The sequence below is a fragment of the Alosa alosa genome, chromosome 12 (assembly GCF_017589495.1).
Source record: "Alosa alosa isolate M-15738 ecotype Scorff River chromosome 12, AALO_Geno_1.1, whole genome shotgun sequence".
Taxonomy (NCBI): domain Eukaryota; kingdom Metazoa; phylum Chordata; class Actinopteri; order Clupeiformes; family Clupeidae; genus Alosa; species Alosa alosa.
Window position 1 is genome coordinate 24,254,870 of NC_063200.1, and position 25,226 is coordinate 24,280,095.

A 25,226-nucleotide genomic window follows, 5' to 3' on the forward strand; every position below is an offset into this window, starting at 1 on the left:
GGCTCATATTTGAGAGCCTAACAGTGGGCCTTGAGCTGCTGAGATGTATGTTGATTTTGTTTATTATAATTTCATTTGGAGCTACTATGGTTTAAGGTTCACAGAGAATATCAGAAGAGAGAGCCTAAACTAAATGGCCAAGGCCTAATAGGCAACCACTGGGTAAAAGGAAATTTAAGAAGTAGTCTGATTTAAACAAACAATGCAGCAAGAATTGTTTTGTATAGGTTTACATGTAGTGGCATTTACCAAACCTGGCAATCCTCACTGAGCAGCACTCACTGCTTTACTCTTAAGCTGCCATTGAGGGAAGACAACTTTGCATGACTGTACCCACCACCTTGTCCTCCATGAAAACTGATACCACACACTAGGCAGCTGACACATGTAGGTTATACTGCCAAAAGAGACCTTGACTAGTTAACACTCACCTGTTTATGGTTCGTCTTCCTCTTTACAAGAATATTGTCTGGGCAACTGGGTCGCGGGAGTTATGTTTGGATAATTACTATGTGTGCTCACAGCTTTTGTTTTATACATATTGTGGAATGGATTTGACAGTACAATGAAATATTGGGAACAAAAGGATCCATAGTCCTATACAGTTACAGCAGGGGTGAGGTTGCAGAGATCATCAACAAAACTTGTTGAAGCTTGTTTCAATAGATTATGTTTTATTTTTATTTATTTTTTTATTGTAGGTCTATTACTTACAGTATGTGAGGGAGTGTGTTGATAAATTCACTGCAGAACAGAACTTCTCTCGATCATATGAGGCTTGTGGAAATTGGACATTACAGTCCTGAATGACAACTGACTGGATTTCAATCAATGTAAACATTGTAACCACAATAACTTTCACTCAATCGAAGGGATTGATGAACTGAATATACTGAGAGTCACTGGGTCAAATGTGAATGTTGCATGGTGTCATGCATACACTATTGCTCCATATACTGCTTGTGGAATATCTCTCAGGCATTTTGACCTACATTATATTCACTCATTTGTGACTAGGTACTTAAGGTCAAGGTTGAATTGTGTCCAGAGCCATCAGTGTTCATTTTATTGAAATCCTGATACTGTGTTTCAACACAGCATCCAACTCAATGGAAACATCCATAAACAGCATTACTTACTCACTGTGGTAACTGGTTTACACAGTAATGTTTTACTCATTGCATTCCACACATTCCACAGGACTACACACATAATTACCATGTACATATATTGATATGTATTACAATCAATATACTATATATTATATATAATACATATGATATATAATATATGATATGTATTGATATATTTTGCATTTAATCTTCAGGTATAGAACAGAATATTGTTGGATTTCATAATCAAGTTGGAGCAAGCACAGGTTACTGTCTGGTTTTGGTTTGGAATGTATAGTTTTCAGAAAATGGTGCATCATCCCAGGAAGTGTGTCTTTTACATGAAACCACAATAGTTTGTTCATGACATACATTAGACAACCATATACAACAGTCAAGAAAGTACACAGAGTAGCCATTGTCGTTGCCTTTATTTTTTCCCCCATCTTAAAATAGCGTACATAACAATTTGCATAGAATACATAAGTGGGTTGTAAAAAGAGGGCAAAAATGTCAAATACAAAGGTTAAAATGTATTTCATTTTTTAAAAGTGATCAATTCCCTTTAATCTACTTGCAAATTTCAAATGTCATTTTTTTCCAGAATTTACAAAAGGATGAAGTAGAACATTATATCTACTAAAAAAGGCTCAAAGGACTGTGACCTCAAGAGAGACAACAACAAAGGAAATGCTTAATAGGCAAGTAACCAATCAAGAAGGAAATTTCATTGGTGACCTCACAAGAATCTTTCAGTAAATTAAAGCAATTGTTTAAGACTTTAAGTACCAAACCAAATGTGGAATAAGTTGTTGAATTTCACTGGAACAAATATGTTTTCAAATGTAACCCTACATTTCTATATCAGTACCATATTCCAACTGGTACAGACATTCATCTTCTACAAACTTCTAGAACTGTATAGAAGTTTGTCATTAGCCAAATCGTAAGACTGCATCGATTTAATTCAAGTTCTGGTCCAAAAACTTGATTGAGGGCCACAAAGATCACCAAGCACTGTAAAACTTTTGTCTGTGATACAGTAAAATCCTCTGACTTAAGACTCAGAGCAAAAAAGCAGACAAAATGTCAGAAAAAGAGTGGTTAGGGAAACAAAGCACAAAGCGATGCCAGCACATTTGGATTTAGTAGTGTTCAATACAGTGAAGAAATGGAAGTAAGACACTGAACCAAAACACAACGTTGTTAACAGTCTACTAGCTGCACACACAAAATGGCCTTCAGTAGTGGAACTTTGGTACAGCACGACTGATATTGGCTTGGGTGGCAGCAACAAGCTGGTAGTTTGGATATCATGCGTTTTGGTGTTGATCTGTCCACATGCTTGATCCCTACGAGAAATGCTTCAGAAACGCCATAATGTCTGGGAGTTAGCTTTTCACATTAAGCATCCAATTTCAATGAAACTCTCTGAAGTGCACGCTTATGCAAAATGCCAGCTGTGATGCACTTGGACCTTTTTTCTTTGTTTGTATTTTTTTTTTTTATTTTGTAAAGCTAAGTGTGGTTTCAGACTCTTGTCTTGGACCGTAGCGTTAGAGCTTGCTTATAGATTGTTGAGCTCCAGTAGAGTCTGGTCCAGCACTTGGTGCATGCCCAGGTTCTCTTCTTTGGCATGGGACAGTTTCTCTGGTGATGGGTGAAGGGAGAACAAAAGAACAATAGTCAGGTCATGTTTTTCCCCAAAAAAAAACATTTGCTAGGAACATTAAGGAAATGTGTATATGTGTGCAGAAAAACAGATTAAAATAGACATAAAAAACAAACTATGGGAAAAAAACAGCGAAAATATTGCCATAGGAAGTAGTTCATTTAAAATAATAAAAACAAAAATGCTCTTCACTGGTCCTCAATGGTGTGGTTTAGATTGGTCTCTGTCTTAGTATTGGTCAATGTAGTACTGAGGTGTCTTTGTGTCAGAGCAGCACAGTGGTCTGAGTGTGTGTTGGGGAAATGTCAAGTGAGGTTTGAGTTTCCTTCATTACAATGGGCCACTCACCTAAGGGAGCATATGCTGTGTGTGTGTGTGTGTGTGTGTGTGTGTGTGTGTGTGTGTGTGTGTGTGTATGTGTGTGTGTGTGTGTGTGTGTGTGTGTGTGTGTATGTGTGTGTAACAAATAGCCATCTTAGGTGTTAACAAATATAATTATTCTATCAGACATTTTACACCAAAGTGCATGTGTTCTCTTGAAGTGCCTTGAAACCAACATTAATATAGATTACAAGTATCTGTGACATCGTTGATTTTTTGACATTTGAAAATGAACAAACATCAAGTCAAGTTTGTAATTATCCAAAAAGTGAACTCTTTTTTTTCCCTGAGAAAAAAAAACAGCGCCCTTTATATAAAAAAGTATTGCACTACATGCTAACATCAACAAGAGGTTGTGCAATAGTGCATACACAGTGGTACAACAGCTGAAAACATAGTCTTTCAGAAAAGAGTGGAGGCATGCTGGTCCTGAAATCAAACTAATCCACACGGAAGTACCAACAAACATGCTGAATCATGACCGTCTGCATAATGTATCATACAACATAGATAACATTTTGAGGAACATTGAATAGAAAGTTGGTACAGTGACTAAATTGATTCAGCAAAATAAATTAAATTAAGGACATTGATTCATTTAAATGGAATGCTTTTTTCAGGATAACGTAAAAGTAAAAAAAACTTAGTGTAACAATATACAGCTTACATGTTTTTGCAACATTAAGATAAGACAAATCTGCTTTCAGAACTGAAAATTGAAGTGATCTTTGGATCAAATCTAATAGACCATATACGCTCCAAAAATTGAGAAACATCTGTCTCAGTTGTTATACAGCATCTAAAAGTAATATTCCAACTATTGCCAGTAGCAGAGATGGTTCAATAAATTACTGTGCAAACTCAAACTGACAATGTAATTGTGTTTAAGCACATTGTTACTATGCCCAGTATTTGAACAGCTTCAAGTGTATTCAGATGCAGTGTACTGCATCCATGCAATCCTTCAGAGATCCTTAAGAGCCAGTGGATGGCTTCAGCTGCTGTTAAAAGCTATTTTTCCAGTATAATATGTGTGCACCATAGTACGATAACATCACTAAAACATGTGCATTACACTATAGCATCACTAATATACTATTTGACCTACAGTCTGGAACTGGCCGGTATTTTGAGGCTAAGACAGCAGGTATCTGTGGTACTAACACTAGCAGGACGACAGGAAGAATAGAAATGTACAGACAGAGCTTTTCTTGTGATGCGAGGTGGACACAGATGAAAAATTACTCGAGGAATGTAGCAAGCTGGGATAATTCAAGATGCACAACCCTCAGTAATATTCAAAAAAGCAGTGAGTAAAAATCATTATTAATAAATATGAGGGAAAATGTTTGCAGTCATACTCTATGTCATATTAAAGGACTGTTGAAATTGTTTACTACTTTGGTAGTTTACACTGAATGTTGAGTAATGCGTAATAAATCAAATGTAGAGCGGAGACATTTTGTCTTCTTTGACAGTGTTTTTAAATCTAACGTTCAGTCAAACTGAATTGATACCCCAGCTCATCTACAGTTGGTGTAGTTTGGCCTGGTACTGGTCAGATTCAGCTGTTTAGTTCATTAAGAACGACCCTGAGTTCGTTATTGAGAATGCGATTTTTCTCCACCGTCGAATGGAAGCGATCTGTAGCCACGGTAACATCAGTGAAAGCCAAGGAAAAGATTCAGAAAGAGGGAGGAAGAGGGAGAGAAAAAGGGAAAGGAGGGAGAGAAAGAGAGAGGGCAGGGTTAGTGCAGTGAAGATCAAAAAGGTATTAGCTGACAGAAAAGACAAATAGCTTTTTAAAATCTTTCTTAGCAGTAGGAAACAACACTCAAATTTACAACACAACTCAGAGAGTCTAAAAGAAGAGGACATTGTAAAGAAGGAAACTATAGAGGCACACCTATGGATTTCCATAAGGTGGCTTTAAGTTTACAATGTGGTGGGACCATCAGATACTAGACACCAGAAATAACAGCACACTGTAAATGTGTGATGCATTGCTTATAATTATACACTGTTTGCTTTACAGCTCACTGATACAAAGACTGTGGAGCAACCATTTCAATTTCTACAGTTTAACACTGGGATATCACAGCTAAAATCCTTCAAAAAATATCTAGAGATGACACTAAGTTGTACACAACCTATATTCTTGCTATCTCTAATGCATCCAGGTGCATTTTTCAGTTAAACGAGTAACACACACTATAAAGTATATAGTTCTGGTTTGGTTTGGGGTTGAGCAAAAGAAGAGAAATTCACTAAACACAACCAAAAAATAAAGAAAAGGGGAGAAATGAAGTGAAAGGTTTTTTAAAATGTTTATTAAAGAAGGAACGACAGAAAAGCAGAAAAAAGGGGGGGGGGGGGAAGAGAGTACAGCAACACAAATATCCACTTATAGCACAGTGTCTCATGAGAATTGTCAACATTGCAGCAGTGTCTTAGAGCCTAGAGGGGGATGGGGCAATCATCATTCTCATCATATGTGGACTTAACACAATGATGGGGAAGAGGTTAACTGCACAATGCTGAAACCTCCCAACACAGATTGCTACTGAAAAGGAGAATAGAGACAGAGAGACAGAAGATAGGGCTTCGCTCAGTGGCAAACTACACCCAAATATGCTCCTGCACCTCAACAAACAGCCTATGACGCAGAACTGTCTGAGTGCTATATCCTTAATATGAGTGGCAGAATGACAAACTGACACAGAGGAGGGAACCGAGGGACGAGAAGGATGAGCCCCTGAAGAGACAGATGGAGGGGGGGGGAGAGGAGGAGAGGAAGTGAAGCACAGAGGAAAAAAGAAAGGAGAGAAGAAGGGAGGGGAGGAGGAGGAGAGAGGAGGAGCAAAGAGGAGAGGAGGGAAAGGAAGGGAGTGCATCTAGAGGGTGGTCATGTCGTTGAGGGCCAGATCCAGCTCCTCGCTGAGGGCCTTGCCCTTCAGTTTCTGAGCGTACACCTCGTCTGGACAGAGGGATGGAGAGAGAGGACAGGACAGGATCGGACAGCCACAAAGACCCGGACAGGAAGGTGGGAAAGAACATAAACATGGAGAGGTCAGAAAAACACTAGAACTCAAAAAATCATCCATGCCTTCAGCTATAAACTTAATCTACAATCTTATTTCGCCACCACACTCAATGCCTCAAGACCATCCATGCAAACTCCTTTTATATACGGCCTCAATATTGTCTCAAGCAGTAAAAGAAAATCCTGTGTTAGAGAATGCACCACATCTTCAAAAACCAAAATCGGCAAACCTCACTGATCATGTAAGTCAAGCCACCAGACTGCACCTCACACAGGGTTAGTGAAACGTCACAAGAAGCTCTTCCTGCCTTCCAGCAGGTGCTGCAGAAACCTGATGCCTAATGCATTAGCAACCGCGCAAACAGGTTAAAAATGTCAGTCTCAGCTGAGCTTTCGATCATACAGACACAACAGCAAACAACTATATTAGGTCATAGGGAAGTCATACAAATTAAAAAGAGCAAGAGTGAGTTTTGCACACATTCATCACTATTCAAGCTGACCACTGGGCCACCTGCGGGAAAAAAAAAACATACCTTCCAAGTCATCAATGGTCTTCTCCAACTTGGCCACAGACCTCTCAGCAAACTCAGCACGGGTCTCAGCCTGGACAAGGGACAGGGTGCATTTGAAGTGAATCTCGCTCAACACTTGCAACATGTCACAGCAAAATGTAAGATGAGAAAAACGTCATAGAGGAATGAATTAACATGACATGAAGGCATCTTTAGGAGATACAACCTTGAGACGGAACCTTTAGGAGTCTGAAGACCATACCCACCTCTTTAAGTTTTTCAGTAAGAATTTTGATTTCTTCTTCATATTTGTCTTCCTTTTGTGAGTACTATAAATGGGATACACAATACAGTTAATGTCTCTCAAAGGCATTGCTCAAAACAACACTAAAGTATTATTCATGTTATCAAATACTAGAATAAAATATTAGCAAGATGAAAAAGAGAAAAAACAACGCAACATATATCAATGTCTGGGTAAACATTTCTTTAAAGGAGTGATCGTATGACTGACAGTCAAGAAAGGCAGTAAGATGTTTTAACAGTTTAGATAAAGGGAAATTTAAAAGGGCTGAGCCAGTATAAGAGCCAAAAAGCAAAGCAAAGAACCCTTACAACTGGCAAATTCCGAAGGTGATCTAATTTCACTTCTAACTTCATTTCCTAACGTAAGAATTCTACCTCTAAATGAATAAAACTCATCATGAGAAAAGAAATCCCTAAATTATGGGTGAACTGAAATGAACGTGAAAAGCTCTTGACTTGATGGCTATTCTTCTGACTTCCCTTTAGTGAAGGACTGAAGTCACAAAGGTAAGTAAAGGCAGTCACAACCTTTCTCATCTAAGCTTGCCTAATTTGTCAGGACAGTCCTGACAGATCTTAAGTCTTTGTTATTGCCAAGTTATGCTCTGTGCTTCTGTTACACGGTCTCCATGACGACTGCAAACCTCAGATTAGACTAGAGTGGCCTGTGCGGCTGTGGGATACATTTGGCCGAAAAAGCGGTAAACTTTAACAGCAGCCACGGACAGCTTCAACCCTACACGTACAAATGATGTTCTTTCAAAAATGTTCATTGTGATTTGCAGGTAGGCTGGTTCGAGTGCAAACCTGCACCGCTACTGACAGCTTTGACCCCCTCCTACCTTCTCAGCCTGCGCTTCCAGAGACTTCAAGTTGTTGGTGACATTTTTCAACTCTTCCTCAAGGTCACCAGATTTGCTAGGTGGCGGTAGCAGCAAGGAGAGGCCAGGAAGGAGAGAAGAGAAGAGAAGAGGAGAGGAGAGGAAAAGGGGGGGGGGGATGGAGAGAGGGAAAGAGAACGAGAGCAATTTGAGAGCATGGAGAAAGCGCAAGTAATACTGAGGAAAACGCCCTTTCCCAGAGCGGAGAAAATGACCCAGTCCCCAATGTTTAATAGTCCATGTCTGACCAGCACAGGGACATCTTAAATCCCCTGTGTGGATCCCATGGGAGAAACAGGACTCCTATGCTTACAAAATGCCTAAAACAACTGATAAGACTGATACGAGATATTTTCAAGGTTCAAATGGGTGATTATCTAATTAAATGTCTGAGTTTAATTTAAATTGCACAAGTAGTATGATTTCTAGTTCTACAATCTTTTGTTGAATTTCAACAAGTTTCATATAGACTGTATTTAGATTATATAGCCATCTTCTTTGGCCAACAGCATTAGTGACTGGGTCATCTTTGATTAACAGTTCATAGCTGATATGTCCCTCAGCAAAAGTTGCAAGCCACAAGAACCTTGCACACCTCAGGAGGGCAGAACAGCAAAGAAAGAAAAGTCACAGGAATCCAAAGAGTCATACAGGGATGCTGAAGGGGAAAGTACAAGAGACCTCTAGCATAGAGGAGGCAAGCAGGTTAGTAACTATGACAACCAGGAGGAGAGGCGAGACAAGGCGGGCCAAGGAGAGAAGAGATCCGCTATTGGTGGAAAAAAGGGGTGGGCGTGGTCTCAGGTCAGAGTACCTCTTCCTCTCCGCACATCATGGACTTCATGTTCTGGTCCATGAGTCTAAGCTCCTCCTCCAGTGTTCGGCCACGACTGGAATTGGTCCACAGTGGACGGGGGGTGGGGTGGGGTGTAGGGAGGCGAGGGGGGAGTTCACAAAACAAGGCACGTCCCAGGTGATGGATGCATTCAGGCATGCATTACCACAACACAACAAAAAAAAGGGGAGGGGGAAAGATCCAGGGTGCTTCACTGTGGTTAGTGTATCCAATGGCTCCAGTTACACACACAAACACAAAAACACGCTCTGCATACTACTCCACTACAAACCGGGAACAGCAATGGGGAAAAGTTTTACAATAACATGCAAATGCTGCATGTCTAGAATTCCCATTCATACTTACAAAATCTGAATATATTTTCATTTAGAAAATATAAATATGAATAAATCAACTCAAATAAGGCATGTAATCCATTTAACCATGCTGTTACAATGAATTCAAATCGATCAAATGATCAAAATCCACAAATAAAAACAATAGTGTACTGTGTCAGTACACTGGATTACAAGCAGGACGATTCAAGCTAAATTAAATTAAATTAAATTAACAAGCTCATAAAACAGTGGACTCTACACTTTAAATATGAAGCATTCATATTTAAATATGAAGCATGCATGGACACTGCATGCTTTGTGTAGATCCATTAAGGTTCTTCAGTTTCTTCAGACAAGGTTAAGAGTTCTTCAGTTTCTCCACAAGAGCCCTTAAAGTTTCCATAACTGAACTACATATTTTACAGAACTCTTCTAAGGATTCTTTCATCATCATCACTACTATACCCATCTGCGATAAAACCTACATCAGTTACAGCCTGTGGATTCTTGTGTGGGAAAAAGGCTCTAGATTAATTCATTTCAGACAAATTGATGAAGAACCAAAAGAACCAAAGAACCTTCTCCCTCTGAGCATGTTTGTAAATACGTCGTAAAGAGGGTCCACTTACGCCTCAGCCACCTCAGCCCTCTCCTCAGAGCGCTCCAGGTCACCCTCAAGGATCACCAGTTTACGGGCCACCTGCAAGCACAACATCAAGCTGGTCTCATCACATGCACATGGCAGAGGCAGAGCTCCACACTAGACACCTCATTTGACATTGCAGAGATTCAGGGACAGACTGGCAGGGGAAGACCTGCCAAGTTTATGAGTTTACATATAAATACCACCAACATGGAAAGGTCAATTTACCACAGGCAGCATGAGAGTTAGATTTCTTAGATTCTGAACTTAACAGGGAAATGGACATCTCTGTACAACCCCATTGAAAGCAATATATTTCATTCTCTCTCTGTATACATACTGATCCTCATTTTGTAGACATAGGCCTCCAATGTACACTGTTTGAACTAAATAAACTGGAACATAGCACAAGCTAACAAGTCTTTAAAACAGCCATGTTTAGCGGTGTGTGTGACCGTGGGGGTCTACAGAATCAAGAGATTTAAACTCATTGAACCCATCAGCGCCTAAGATAACAACTTCACACTAGCAGAGCCCCCAGCGTGCCTATACCAGCTGGCCTAGCCACAGGGGGTCCCCACAGGCGAGTGTGTGTATGTGTGTAGAGAGGCCATCAATGACAAGGCCTCAGTCAGTGTAAGAACATTAAGAGCCTACTTCATCTGTCAGTTAATCTGCTGTGGGGGCAACGACCGTCCTCTAACAAACTGGCGCTAAGCCCCCGGACAATCATGTGCAAACACAACATGTTTCTCCGTTCCCTTACAGAGAAGGGATATACTGCCCAAGAGGGACAGTGGGGTCCTAGTGTTATCATTTTCCTGTCTTTTCAAAGGTAGGGTAAGCGATGCGAAGAGATATCTTTTTGCAACATTCAGCGAATCTCACGATCTGCAAGCTCTTCATTCTCTTGAGTACATTAAATAAAACAAAAAAATCTTCTTACACAGCCCTGGCTTCATGGACTGGAAAGTTGGGGGCAGCCTGTCCCTCAAACAATAACAAAACACTGTGTGTAGTTTTTTGGGAATCACTGAAGTGTCTTTTGTTTGTTCTTTGGTTCAAGTATAATGTAACGTAAAGTATCTACTAAGAAACATAAACATGAAACATCATCCAACATCGCTTACCCTTTAACGGATATTTATAAACACATGTAACATACGTGTGCTGTAACTGGGATGCCTGATGGGAAAGAAGTGAGCGGGAGCACAAACTGTGCAGTGGTCACAAAGGGCCCGTACAGTTCTCCAGTTTACAGCTTCCTCAGGCATCATGGGAACACAGACTTAAAGTCTTCCCAGACGCGACATCTGAGAGAATCCCTGGGCTCCGCTCTCACAGTATAGAGTTAATGCCTGGGCGAAGGTTAATGAACACTAACAGGCATGGAGAGAGAGACAGACGTGAATGTAGCCAAGGAAGGCGTGACCGCCCTCTTTCACCCTTGAAACTACATTCAGTGGTCAAACTTAATGGGAGTCTCTCTGTGCTAATCAAGATATTCCATTGACAAAGGTGGTTAACGACCCATATACCATGAGGAATATATGGTATTTTGAGATGATTAGATCCATGGTTAGATACAACATCCACCAAAAATGAGTTTGAGATCCAGAGCAAACTGTGGGTTTGTATTCGATAAACGAGGCTGTCGAAAAGGAATGGTGAGGTGAATAACATTACAACAGTTTTAAGTTTCATCTAAAACCTAAGCTAAGATCAAGGATAAACGGCTGCTCTTTGAATCCAGAATAAATTGTTGGACGTCTGGAACGAGCAGACAGACGGGCGGGCAGGGGCCAGAGACGGACCTCCTCATATTTGCGGTCAGCTTCCTCAGCGATGTGTTTGGCTTCCTTCAGCTGCATCTCCTGAAGCTCCATCTTCTCCTCGTCCTTTGTCGCTCTGTTCTCAATGACCTTCATGCCTCTGAAGACAAAAGAGAGATGATAGGAAAGAGAGAGAGAGAGAGAGAGAGAGAGAGAGAGAAATGCAAAGAAAAAAACAAGGAAGAGATAAAAGGTGAGAGCGGAGAGAGAGAAGATGGAAAAAAACAGAAGCGTTTAGAATGACTTTCCCACCAAACAGGCCTAGTCAGTTAGACAGGTCAGGTTTAAGGTTGGCTTTAAATGGAACAGTCCTGTCCTATCCAGTCAGAAACTTGTTTGTGGAGAGCTCTGTTCTCATCAGACATGAGAGGCATGCAGCCAGGCAGCTAATCCTAGGAGAATTGTCAGACTCCACCATTTTTCTGTCTCTCTCACACACACACACACACACACAATAGGAGTATGATAAATGCACATACATCAAGGACAACTGGAAAGGGAAAATGGCCATTATTATTATGGCCATTTGAATTAACAATGTGAGTGTTATTAATGATAATTTAGTTTTATTGCGCTGTTATAATATAGAATTATTACTTAGTAGACATGAAATAAATACCACGTCAAAGTTTAATGAAAATATGACTCCCCTGCAGTCCCCTGCCCCCCCTTTAAAACAGGAAACAATAACAGTCTGTTCCTAGACAAGTGTACGGTGCAACTATGCAGTAATAATTGATGGGAGCCAATAACAGTACAGTCAGCAAGCCAGAAAACTGACCATTGTGTTTTGAATAATACTCAAAATTAATGGTACTTTTGGTCTACATACATATTTTTCAATACTGTATGGTTTCAGTATATTGAGTGAAGCAACTTTTGTCTTCCACTCATCTTTGTTGGACTCCAGATTACTGTATTGTTTCATTGGTATGTTAAGGTTTTGACTGAGTGTGCAATTGGTCAATGATTATGCCAAGCACAAAGTACACATTCATTGTGAAGCCCTTATCAAGATTATACAACTGTATGAATGAACACAATGAACAATCTATGTCCATATGTGAAACAATAATGGGCAAGTACCTACACTGAAAAACACATTCACACACATGAAGTGAACAGCCATGTGTGATGGCACATGTAACTCCATATAAGATCACAATCTGGGAATATGTTTTCACTATGGGTACTTGTGGATTCATTCACAAACAAACACATTCACAGGTGATGATCAGCCATTTTTGATGGTTTGAGCAATGCATCCTGAAGGAGAGTGTGTGTGTGTGTGTGTGTGTGTGTGTGTGTGTTCACCTCTCGCTCTCATCAGCAGCCTTCTCTGCCTCCTCCAGCTTCTGCAGTGCTGTGGCCAGTCTCTCCTGGGCACGGTCCAACTCCTCCTCTACCAGCTGGATACGTCTGTTAAGGGAAGCGACTTCAGCCTCAGCCTGTAGGACAAGACAGGACAGCAGTCAATCGCACTGGACTGTACGTGACAATCACTCTGAACGTTAATCTGGAGACATTCCACTGGGGATGTCGGGAAGTTTCAGTATGTCAGTATGTCAAATCAATATGTCAGTAGTAGGACACGTCATACATTCTGATCAAAGTGATACTCGGTGACAACTCCGTTTGTTTGTAAATGCCATGATTTACAAAAAACAATCACTTAAACGACAGAATCAAATTTTTTTCAGAAGAGATCGTTTATTCAGAAAGATATTGGTAGGGAAGAAAAGATCAAACTCAGCCAAGTTGAAGCTACTTGAAAAACCCCTGCTACCCAATCATGGTCCCCTGACAAGGTTAAAAGCTCACAGCTGAAACATCAACATCTTGAGGCAGAGAGGGCTAAACAAAGGCTGCCACTCAGTGGGGGTATTATAGCCCCTGCACCGTATGGCCATATAGGAGCAACACCGACATTCCTATGCTGTTCAAACGGACACACATTAGTGTAGTCTCGTGACTCTGGCCACTGGCTTGTGGAATGTGCACGGTTCGTTAATAACTTGCAGGGTCTCCATTATGCTCGCGCCGCCCCCAGACAACTCCGTTTGCGCCGAGAGGCTTGAACAATCCCAGCTTTCAGGCGGTGGGAAACTCGAAGCAGCCGAGCAGCAGCACATGAACGAACGAGGTGGCGCTGGTGTTTGTCTAGGGGAGGGGCTCGCTCACCCTTGATCTAATATGTGTTTGCCGTTGGAAAACAAGACCTGCCTTTGGACCAATAATAGCATGAGCTGGCTGACCCTCCTCATATGGACACACTAAATTAACCTTCGATATAAAATCCTTCCAGGACACTGGGACAAAACCTCTTTGGACAGTTTCCCGTGCAAGGAATAGACTAGAGTAAAAGCTTGACTAAAAGCTTTTTGTCATTGGAGATTTTACTGAAGTTTCCCTTTTAATCTCAGACTAAGCTTAAGCCATGTAGGAGAAACAGGACACTTATGGCTAGACATAGGGTAGACTTGAGACCCTATCTACATATTATGATACTCTTACAATGACATGGATAAAACTGTCAATGGGCAATGGGCTCTCATGAGTAACTGTACAGTATGTGTGTAACTATGTGGCCTTAATCAGTCTCAACGCCCTTCCTGGTCTCCAGGTGCATGGCTGAGACAGCATCGGCCCTATGAGTAGATTCTGATGACAGAAATGATTTGGGGAGGGGAAGCTCTTGCACATTCCAGCATTCCAAGATCTCCACCCCCCGCCCCACTGTCCCAACCCCACACTCCAACCTCCCCTTGAGAAGATCTGTGGCTCTTCAGCCGAGACAAAGGGGGGACTGTTTTCTGACCATGACAGAAGATGGCTAATCATGCCGCCCCCTCTACAAAAATCCCATAAATCTCTGGGCTCATTCCGACAGCGCGCTTCTGGGGAAGAGCTGGAATGTTACCGGCATTCTGAGCATTCCAGAATCTTTGCATTGGTCCTGTTAATAGTTTGGCCCGCTCGGTTTCACTGGCAAACTGTACGTGTTATTTTGGCACGAGCTTAATTACCAATTAAGACCAGACCATGAAGCCCTCTGTAAAAACTTGGCAGACTATCAAATTATCCACTTATTTGATGAGCATAGTCTGACTATCAGGAGTGGCTGGGATGGTAACAACATTACATTCATTCAAGCTCCCTCAAGAACGAATGACCTACCCACATTAGCTTCTGAGTGTCTCTTGCAGACCTTTCAGGGTTTCTTATATGCTTAACCGATGCAGTTATAAGGGGGTGGAGAGACTTGGGGATCTTCCATCTCTGTACTAGCCCATTAGCGCTGAGGAAATGATTAGCCTAAGCCCCTCCACAGAGAGAGAGAGGACAGAGCAGGGCAGTGTCTGGCAAACACACCAGAGGACAGGGGCTTAGCATGTAGACACACAGAGTTGACCAAACAAGTGATTACAAGTCCATCACTCTAAAGAGAAGGAAAACCCTTTTTTAATAAAGAAAAGAATGGCAGAGACTGCACGGACCCCACCTGCCCACCTCAAAACAGAATTTTGCTGATGAAGGAGCAAGTTACCACAGATATGGCTGTGTAAGTAAAACTCCTGTATAGAGAGCCTTACTGCAAAAGTACACAGTCTGTATCAAATAGGCGAATACTAAGGCCTTACTTCACCACTTATACTTCACAAAAATGCAGGTATCCACTCTATAAGACATTCGTAAGGGCTTGTTCTGCTATTGACAAGACATAACGTCATCCAACACACAGATCTCTTGATATTAGACACCAAGCCCAAAGATGAATTAGGCTACTAGTAATGGCAAATGTGGCACCATCCTAGCATTGAAAAGGATGGGCCTATAGCCCATCATCAAATTTGGTTATGTCCAATTGATGCCCCATTTCCAGGCCCCCCAATCCTTGGTCAAAATCCAAATTCCTTTTCAAACTCAAAGGAATTACGCCGAGCAGTGAGTGCTTCTTTAAAAAAAAAATCCAAAGTTAATATCCTATCCTGACCACTATTTTATGGCAGTGATAATCTGAAATGTATACAATAGCCTATAACTGGGTCGACTCGGCATGTTATAGCCTGTTCATTATGTTGATTTTAATTAAAGAAGAATAATAGCTTTAGGCGGCTGAAATGCTGTTCACTTCAATGTCATCTACTGTAGGTTACTCTCTCAGTGGAACCAGTTTCAACTGGGCTACTACAATAGGTTAAGCTCATCTGAATGGAGTCGATGGTCTGACACGACCACGGACACGACAGACAGATATTGGATTTTTTACAACAGGCAGAACGTTTAAAGTAACAGTCGCGCTACATGATTCGCTAGGCCTATTAAAACAGCCACATTTTAGGTTAAAGAAAAGCCCACAACTAACTAATTAGCCTTTATCTGTTTGTCTATGGCATGGTAAGTGAAAGCTCGACGACAAAACGTATATCTGTATTACCCTTTCTCTGGCCTGCCTCTCGGCATCCACCTCTCTTTGAAGACTTTCGGCACGGTCTTCGGCATCGTCGGCTTGTTGCTGTAGAGTCTGGATTTTCCTTTTCACAGCCTCAATAGATGACCCTGCCATTGTCGTACCCGATGAGTGACCAAGTTGTATCAAAGTACCGACGAGCTCAAGAGTAGCCTAGGTTATGCGTCTTTGTAGCTTTCGTCGCTGCACGGCGACACCTTGGAATTCTTGTAGATCCAAAGCACTCCTAAGCCTTCGCGCACTGACGACGGAGTGACTGAATGCAGACAAATGTGAATCCGATGTTTTATTCCTTGCAGTTTACTTCCGTATTCATCTGAATAACTTGCGAAATCTGCAATGCTTTAAAAAAAAAACGATGCTCGTTATGTGTGCATGTGCCCACCAGGTAGGCTAGTCGGAATTCTCCAGCAAACAGTGAAGTTACTCTTAGCTACATTCCCCACTCTCCGCCCTCTCTTATCTTTTCTAGCATGATGTCACAGGTCACAGGCCGTTCACGTTTTAAAGAAATAGTGGCCTACTTAACAGCAGCGTTACGCCCAGCAATATGCTTAGACTTCAACTCTCTGGTGGTGGCTAAAGCTTGCAGAAACACAACCATAATGCAGGCTCTTTGTTAAGACTCCATGTTCAGGCTGCACAATCAAGTAAAGAACAATCGAAGGGAATAGGTGGCCTAGACTATAATATAAATAAATAAAGAATGAACTAACTCCACAGTTTATACTGTAGTCCATGTTTATTTGTATTTTTAGAGCATGTTTGTAGTGTTAATATCAGAGATTTGAACGTAACAACATGGTCTGTAAAGAATGGCAGGGCCTCATAAAGCTCTTTACAGATCCCTTGAGTCTCCAGTCATAATGATTCATGAAGGTCAGAGTACTCTGAGCTGACCTCAGATCAGTCGAAGAGCACAAAGAACTTTGCAAGAGAACCAACATCCTGGGACTGCTTCTCTTGTCAAATCTCCAGACATGTTATGTCTGGTAACTACGGTGGCGCATTGCATTCACATCACAAAAAAAAAAATAATCAGGTTATCTCATAATTACGAGATAGTATCTCATAATTATGACATATTATCTCATAATTACGAGATAATTATCTCATAATTACGAGATAAGTATAGGATCCGTGCTGAGGATGTGAACAGTCTTTCAATAAAAGCAAAGCAAGCACATATTTCCTATTCATTTCCTGCTTTATATGACTTTAAGATTAACATGTCTTTAAGTGGCATGAAACATAAGCCTGTCGAATCGCCAACAACCCCAAAGCAAAGAGTATAGAAGCAAATTCTGTAACTTAAAATGCTAGTCTACGTGATTGCTCTTAAACAAAACATCGAAGGAAATAACTGAGATGTACTCTGTTGGTCTGCTTAGTTTTACAGTGAATCCTAAGTAAAGGTTTGAAAGGAAATTCAGCTTCAGACTTTCTCTTGGGGAGCTGATAGCCTAGGTTTATCTTCTCTAATGTTGCTAGCTAGACCATGTCATTGCCACACACAAGTGGGGGCAGAATTGGAAATGTGTCATAAATCATAATTATCTCGTAATTATGATATACTTATCTCGTAATTATGAGATAATATGTCATAATTATGAGATACTATTTCGTAATTATGAGATAACCTGATTCTTTTTTTTTTGTGATGTGAATGCAATGCGCCACCGTAATTTTAAGAGTAGGCCTAGGGCTTGTGTGATTGATAGTATTTGGAGTGTGTGATTGAAATGTTAGGAGTAATAATAAAGTAAAAAAGATCTAAAGCATACCACCCACTAGCCTGGGTGTTCCCATGCTGCCTTGCGCGCGATTTGATTCACGCTGCTAAGGCAGCCTGGAGACCATGGAGCAAATTTTCGCCTGAGATAGGGGACCAATCACAGAACAAGGGGGAAAGCAAGACAATGATGAGCTATGCACAGACGCATTTGATAGACATCCATGGCACCCAATAAACGGATCTGGGCATTTTTTTCAAATACGAGAAAATTAACGTTTGGTTCCCAGACCACGTCTCATTGAGAAGTGGTGGCGCTAGCCAGACTAACCACCCACTTCATCTCATATTTGAATTAAAATGTATAATATATATTTATTATACATTATATTATATTATATTGGACACTGTAAATTGACACTTATTACCCTGTACCTAATTCACCAGATGTGATATTAAAATTCTCAGCATTTATATAAGCCTTTAATCTTCCTTGGAACCATTTCCGTTATACTTCGGAAATGTTTTATGCCACCCCTCCCCCTCTCTCTCTCTCTCTCTCTCTCTCTCTGTGGTGCTATAGCAGCAATGGCTAGAGCATGATCCATAATCCTCCATAACTGACCTCCCGTGGACCCTGCCCCTGTGGGTCCCACCCTGGGTATGAGAGAGCCCTGAATTAGCCCTCCACCACCACCACCAGATCACCGGGAGGTCAGTCTCTCTCCTCCACCCAAAGACTGGGTGTCACATCCAGTCTGATCTATGATCTGCTTCTATGTTCTGCTTTTTTCCCTTCTTATTACGCTCTGTTATTTCCTTTTTAATACACTGAGCATATAGAGTTGTAGTTCTTGGAGATGTTTTTAGCTTGTGTCAATATGGGGTTGGCCTTAAGTGCCTCTCTCTGACAGAAGCTTGGGTTAGTGCTTATATGTATGTATGCATGTATGTACAGTATATCATACTTATACTGTCTTTACAACTATGTTGTATTTATTGGAATATAAAGCCCTATAAGCGTAATGCACTGTGGTTGGATGAATTCCATCCACATATACTTTGTGAGGAGATCAGATTTCTTAACAGCACGTAGCCCATAGGTCCTGTTTCCTGATGTACAAATCAGTGATTGATTAAAAATGTGGGTGGCTGACTTGCACAGTCTTGCTTTGACAGCGGTGTCTCACAGTCGTGTCTGGGGAAAAGTCGGTAAGTAAGAAGCCACGAGAAAGAACTGGAAAGCATGACTTCACCTCACCATAAACAAAGGCCTGCATTCCAGCCATTCTTTTCCTTCTTTGGTAGCCTCACTTTAATACTATGCACTCCTGATGTTACCCTCAGGAGCCTGCCAAAGACACATTCATGCATTCTGATTGGATGAGTGATTGTAGTGGTGTTGTACACAATCCATGTCGGTGATGGTGACAACACAATGGGATGGCTAATGACTGCTCTCAGAGGGAATTTTCTAGTCCCATCTTGTTGTAGCAGGAAAAAGGTCGGCAATCACTCATTCCATAGTTTTATGAGCAGCTGATTACATGAATGTCTTTTAGGAGGAACTCTGGTATTATTTGTCGTATAACTATAGGGCCCCTGCTAATGTACTGCTAAGGCCTCTGTACAGAACCACAGAGGAAGGAGCCAACACAAGTAGTCCTCTGCACCATTACATATGTGTCATGTAAGCTGATTATCATGGGTAATAGGTCATAATTCTGCTGATTGGTGTTTTAACAGGCTGGAAGTGAGGGAAAAGGAAGATGACCTGTCAAGGCGTGGGGCAGGAATAGGAGAGGCCGATGAGTGATGCTTTAAAGGTTATATTCCCTGACGTCAACATTACACGGTAACAATGACATGTTGATGAGCAGACAGATTATGTTCAGAGTTAAGTCACCAGTCATAGCAGACAGAGTGGACCATTTTTAATTATGATCATTGCATTCCTGGTAGAGACACTATTGGTTGCATTAGCAGCCAGGGAATAAATCTACTACATGTTAACAGTTATTAGGGAGTTTATTGGTGTGTGTGTGTGTGTGTGTGTGTGTGTGTGTGTGTGTGTGTTTGTTTGTTTGGAGGTTGTTAGGGAGAGGGAGAAATCAACCTAAAATATGTATATATCAGAGGGCGACCTGTCAACAGCACTGTGTGAGGTCACTTATTTAACTGAGAGGCCCAAGACCTCTGCACAACATATTTTACATATCAATGTGCAAGATAGGGAACAGGCCAATAAAGTGGTCTAGAGAAAGAAAAAAACAGCAAAGCGAGCTCCCTTTCTGCTATCTTGTTCAAATTCATTCAAACGTGTGGAATTCACCGGAGGGTGCTGACAGGCTTTATGATGTGTTTACAGAACCTGATAGGAGGGTGTAGTTTTGGCACTTTCCCCACTCACAGCTGTCAACAGCAAGGTCAGTGCTCAGCTTGGCTCCAGTTGGGAGTGGGGGCAAAGGAACTGGAAGGGGTGGCCTTTTTGATGGACAGGCACAGACTGTTGGTTTGGGGCATTATGGTGTTTCGCCACTAGAGGAGGACAGAAATCTCAAACCTTGACTTGAGTTCTTCAGGTTGTGGATTTATATGTTAGCATTTCCATTGTGTTGCTTGACAGATAAACTGCAATTAGACTACTAATGGGGTAGTTCTAGTATTGGACCACATTAAATTAGTTAGGCTGTATTTAGGATGGCCTGTTTTAGCACACTGTTTAAGGAGACGTAATGTATGCTGTTGCATGATTCATGCATAAGTATTTTTGTGTGATTATAAATATGTGTTTGTGCATGTACACGTCTGTGTATCCCTGCATGTATGTGTGTGTGTGTGTGTGTGTGTGTGTGTGTGTGTGTGTGTGTGTGTGTGTGTGTATGTAAATGTGTGTGTGTGTGTGTGTGTTGCATCTTGTGAGGTTGTGAGAGGGTCGGGCTGAAGGTGTGACTGTGTGTGCATCTCAGTGTGAGAATGTAACCCTGTATGTGACTGTGTGTGCATGTCTGTGTATGTCTGCATGTGTGTGTGTGTGTGTGTGTGTGTGTGTGTGTGTGTGTGTGTGTGTGTGTGTGTGTGTGTGTGTGTGTGTGTGTGTGTGTGTGTAATGATGCTTTGTCTGGGTGTCACTCACATCTGCGGCCTTCTTCTCGGCCAGCTCCAGCTTCTCCTGCGCGTCCTTCAGGGCCTCGGAGTACTTGTCCAACTCATCCTCCACACCCTTCAGCTTCTTCTGCAAGGCCAGCAGCTCCTCTTCAAGCTAGGACATAGGCACACATAGGGCACACACACACACACACACACACACACACACACACACACACACACACACACAGTTCAATTAACAATAGGAATAGGAATATGGAACGTTTGTCGCAAGTGACAAGTTGTTCCACTGACGCAATCAAACAAATATAATCATGACACAGCATCTGTCGGGGGTTTCTCTCAGAGTCCTCTCTAAAGCACATAAAATACTATTATATACTATTATTATACGACTGAAGGTGCAAAAGGACTTAAGTTTCAATGTTACTTCCTCTTCCTCAGAGTCTGTGGAGTTGGCTGCTCTGGAACCATTTAGCACTAGAATGTGACTGAATGTGAGGCCATGGCAGTTCCCATATAAGGTGCAGCAGTGCATCCGAGTGTGACTCACTCAATCTTCCAAATCTTCCAAACTGCGCCTGTGACTTTAGTGGAACTCGAGGGGGGGCTCTGCTAATCACCATTTTCATAAACAGACTTAGAGGTAACATAGCTAAGCTAAACCAGATTAGACAGCCACTCTGTCATGTACTTTTATGAGGGCAAGGTGACTGGGCCGGCAAAAAGAGAATAATGTTTCAGACCTTGGCTGTCACTTGTACTGAAAAAAGTGTGTAAGTTTTGACTTCGTCAGGTTTTAACGAAGAGTTAATTTATCACTTACGATGAACGTGATTTACCACTTGATTTTTCCAAAATGGTTGATATGATGATAATTTAAGATTCTTACAGAATTTCAATGAACAGTTCCTGTATATGTGTGACCAATAGTTGCCCTTATTCTAAATAGGTATCTTTCTAAATTTTATTTTGTACGTAAGCTATGACCGCTAGATCTCATCCTCTTGCCTGCATGCTGGTCAGAAATTCTCAGGTAGCTGACCTGTGGCTCAGACCCTGGCCAGGTTTATGGCATAGAGAGAAGCAGGGTTATAAAGAGAACTGCCCCTCAATCAACTGCTGTTCATGGGCATTAGAACCATCAGAGCTGCCTGCAGATGATGGTCTCTGGCCTTTCAACACTCCAATACCTCCCTATCCCTAACAACACACACACACACACACACACACACACACACACACGCACACGTGCACTTACTCATCAGCCACACTCCTGTCAAGCATAAAATAGTTCTGTCTCATAAAATGTATTTATTGTGTTCTTATGACATTGTAGTTCAGTTTGTGCTTCTGTAAATGGAAACAAGAGCCACCAAGAGCCATGGAGGTGGACAACTGTTCATAAGCCAACCAATCATAAGATAGCTATTTCAGAGACACAATGGTACTTAACCAGGAGATTAGGCAGAATTTGTGGGAAAATGTCAGTCCCTTCACTGCATTTTCATCACTGACCAAACCCACATACTGAACCCCATTCAACAATACACACTAATACCTTGATTAGCTAACGTCATAATCATGGAGATCTATAAAAAGGCGCTCTATGAATGGCAAGTGGGCGTATGCAGCTCGCACACAATGTGCTCCTGATGAATGTCGTCCTTATGTTACATCTGACAGATCCTCTTTGGTAAACTGGGGTCCATGTATGCCAGGCATTGTGGCTCCAGGTTCACAAATAGCCCAGGCTGCTCATACCCATCTGGGGGCTGGCAGTGGAGTGCGCAGGGCCACAGTACTTTTAATGCGGTTTGCAGAATGACGTCTCTGACCCTTCCCTGGATAAAGGCTTGACCCCCTTTTTGTGTGAAGCAAGCATCCCACAATGGTGTGTGTCACTTAAAAAAGAACATGGAATCACACACACACATAAACACACACACACACACACACACACACACACACAACACACACACACACACACACACACACACACACACTGGGGCCGAGAGATTATTTACTTTTTTTGCTCCACATAGTAAGTCAAAAATGGACTCAAACAGCATAGTGTGAGAAAAAGTAGAGCTGAAAGAACCCCAGGGTTTCTGTGATGGCCTGCCAGTGTGCAGCATTATAAATATGTAGACATTAGCTATCTGATACCTCAGTGGGATATGGCCTCTATTGTATTACAGAACTGTGCTGGGGATTGGCATGCGTTCAAGGACATGGTCTCTCTTAAGTTCCGCTGCACTGATGGCTCTCTCTCCCTATAAGGGATGGGACTAAGCAAAGCCATGAACTCCAAAGAAGTCAAAATGTCCAAACACGGTCGAGTTAATTGTGAAATGTATTTACTCTTGTTTGTACAATGGGTTTTTTGGTTTGTTTTAATAAGAGGTTGTAGAAGCCATAAGTTACTAGTCATTGACCTCTCTTGATTCTCTCTGAAGTTCTTCAGATCTTCCAGACTAAACTGTTTCAAAGAGACTTCAGAAGACAAGCTATATTTGGACAGTGTTTGATGGGAAATTATTTTTCTAGTGTAAGACATACTACAGAAAATACAGGACTATGTGTATTTTAAGATAAAGCACTGGTAAATCAGTGATACATCTCCATAACAGTCAGACAACATTGGAGAGGGCAGTAACTTTAGAGAAATTAACATGTTTAATATAAAAAAAAGATGTCCCCCTCAGTGGTCAGCATTACTAACAATGGCACAGTCCCATGAGAGAGACACAGAGAGATGCTGACTTCACACCAGAGGCCTCACAGACCTACCAGGATCCACACTGATACAGTAATGGAAACAACAGGATCCTGACAACTGGCTGACCCCACCCCGCTGTCCAATACAGACAGGATGACCATCCATCTTCTGAAATCTGCTCCTGCACTGAGCTTTTTGGCTGTAATAATATCCAACCAAGTCTCTTAACTTTCAAATCCTTGGCTTGGCCTTCTGTGACCACAAACTATTTTATACATTCAATATCTATGGGATGGTGAGTTCAAAAAATCCAGGTTCGGGGCCTCATTAGATCCTAGCCTTAGGCACAGATTTATGGTTGACAGTATGGGGTTGGTAAAGGCATGTAACTCATTCACACGGAGAATGTGGCACTGCCTATAATAGCTGGCTTGTAGACCAGTGCCACTTGCTAGTTCCCTGTCGTATTCAATCAAATAAGCGAACGTGTCCACACAGACGCAAAGATGGGGCCCCTCTATAATCAAGGCCATAAGCCGCAACCGCCATATACACTCTCTCAAAGTGAATACTAACACCCTATGTATTGGGTGTCTGTCACTCTGATTATTTATAGTTGCCACGCCTTGTGAAATAACAAAGTGTGGAAAGCAGTGTATTGAATTCATTTTACACTAATGATGTTCAGACACCCCCATGTTGTACACTGGTCTTATAATCTCCCCTAAAGTTACTGAGTTTTCCCAAATCCTTTAATCAGAGATAAATTACAAAGTAGCCTACAAAGTAGCAGCTAATAAGGGATGCAGACTTGCCATATTTATACTGCACAGTGTACCCTAGACTTTTTGACATTTCCACTTAATTCTGTCAATTATGCTTTGAGGCCAACTCTACAAATTCCTAAATGGGTGTAACATTCCCTAAATTAAATCTCAGAGAAGACAATGAAGGAATGAGCTTGGCATACCAGACACCAGACAGATTCCTAGTAGTCTTTGAAAAATAAAATCCCTGAGTGCAGGACAGTTTTGATAGGCCAAAAAGACCCTATAAACTTCAGTGGCATAAATAATATATTTACCTGCTTGCATTTGTCCTCCGCTGCCTTTTTGTCCAACTCTGCTTGTTCAGCCCGATCAATGGCATTCTCCTTATCCAATTTCAACATCTGCATTTTCTTCTTGATGGCTTCCATGGTTGCGTTTGGTGTGTTTTCCCAGTACCAGGAGAAATCGGGACAAAAAGCAGAGTGCCTCTCGACTGTGCGGGGAGAGCCCTAAAGAGACGCGGAGGACAGAAGAAAGCTGGACCTGCACCGCGAGCAGAGTGGGATGGCGGAGCTTATTCGGATTGGGTGATGCGCAAGGGAGGAATTCTGTCCGCGCACTAGACTTTTTTGGAAAGTTCTGTCCAAGTCACTCCGTGGGCTAGTGTGACGTCGGGCGCCTGTGATTTGCCCTTCGGCAACCACTTTGAATTTAGCACCAAGATTTTGCCCATCTTTGGCAGGCTTTGATTTGACGTAGCTAATGTATTAGTGTACGTCTGACAGATTATTGTATCTGTAATTATCTGGATGCATTAATGAGATGATCTTAGTCCGAATACGATTAGGATATGTAAATGTACGTA

The 25,226-nt window shown here is 41.7% G+C and overlaps 1 protein-coding gene across 11 annotated transcripts; it reads right to left on the reverse strand.

The window, feature by feature from the left end:
• Positions 1 to 1,524: 1,524 nt before the first annotated feature.
• Positions 1,525 to 24,998, reverse strand: tpm2 (tropomyosin 2 (beta)). 11 transcript variants are annotated; one of them, XM_048258634.1, is made up of 9 exons: positions 24,676 to 24,997; positions 20,898 to 21,023; positions 12,873 to 13,006; positions 11,541 to 11,658; positions 9,713 to 9,783; positions 7,872 to 7,947; positions 6,990 to 7,052; positions 6,745 to 6,814; positions 1,525 to 2,762 (listed from the first exon to the last, which is right to left on the reverse strand). In XM_048258634.1, exons 1-9 carry the CDS (start codon positions 24,787 to 24,789, stop codon positions 2,680 to 2,682), a joined length of 855 nt encoding a protein of 284 aa, XP_048114591.1. In that variant the 5' UTR covers positions 24,790 to 24,997; the 3' UTR covers positions 1,525 to 2,679. The 11 variants fall into 11 exon arrangements, with proteins under 11 accessions (XP_048114591.1, XP_048114593.1, XP_048114598.1 ...); XM_048258636.1 differs by lacking the exon at positions 7,872 to 7,947 and adding an exon at positions 8,725 to 8,800; XM_048258637.1 differs by lacking the exon at positions 1,525 to 2,762 and adding an exon at positions 3,155 to 4,809 and having other exon boundaries at positions 24,676 to 24,998.
• Positions 24,999 to 25,226: the final 228 nt, after the last annotated feature.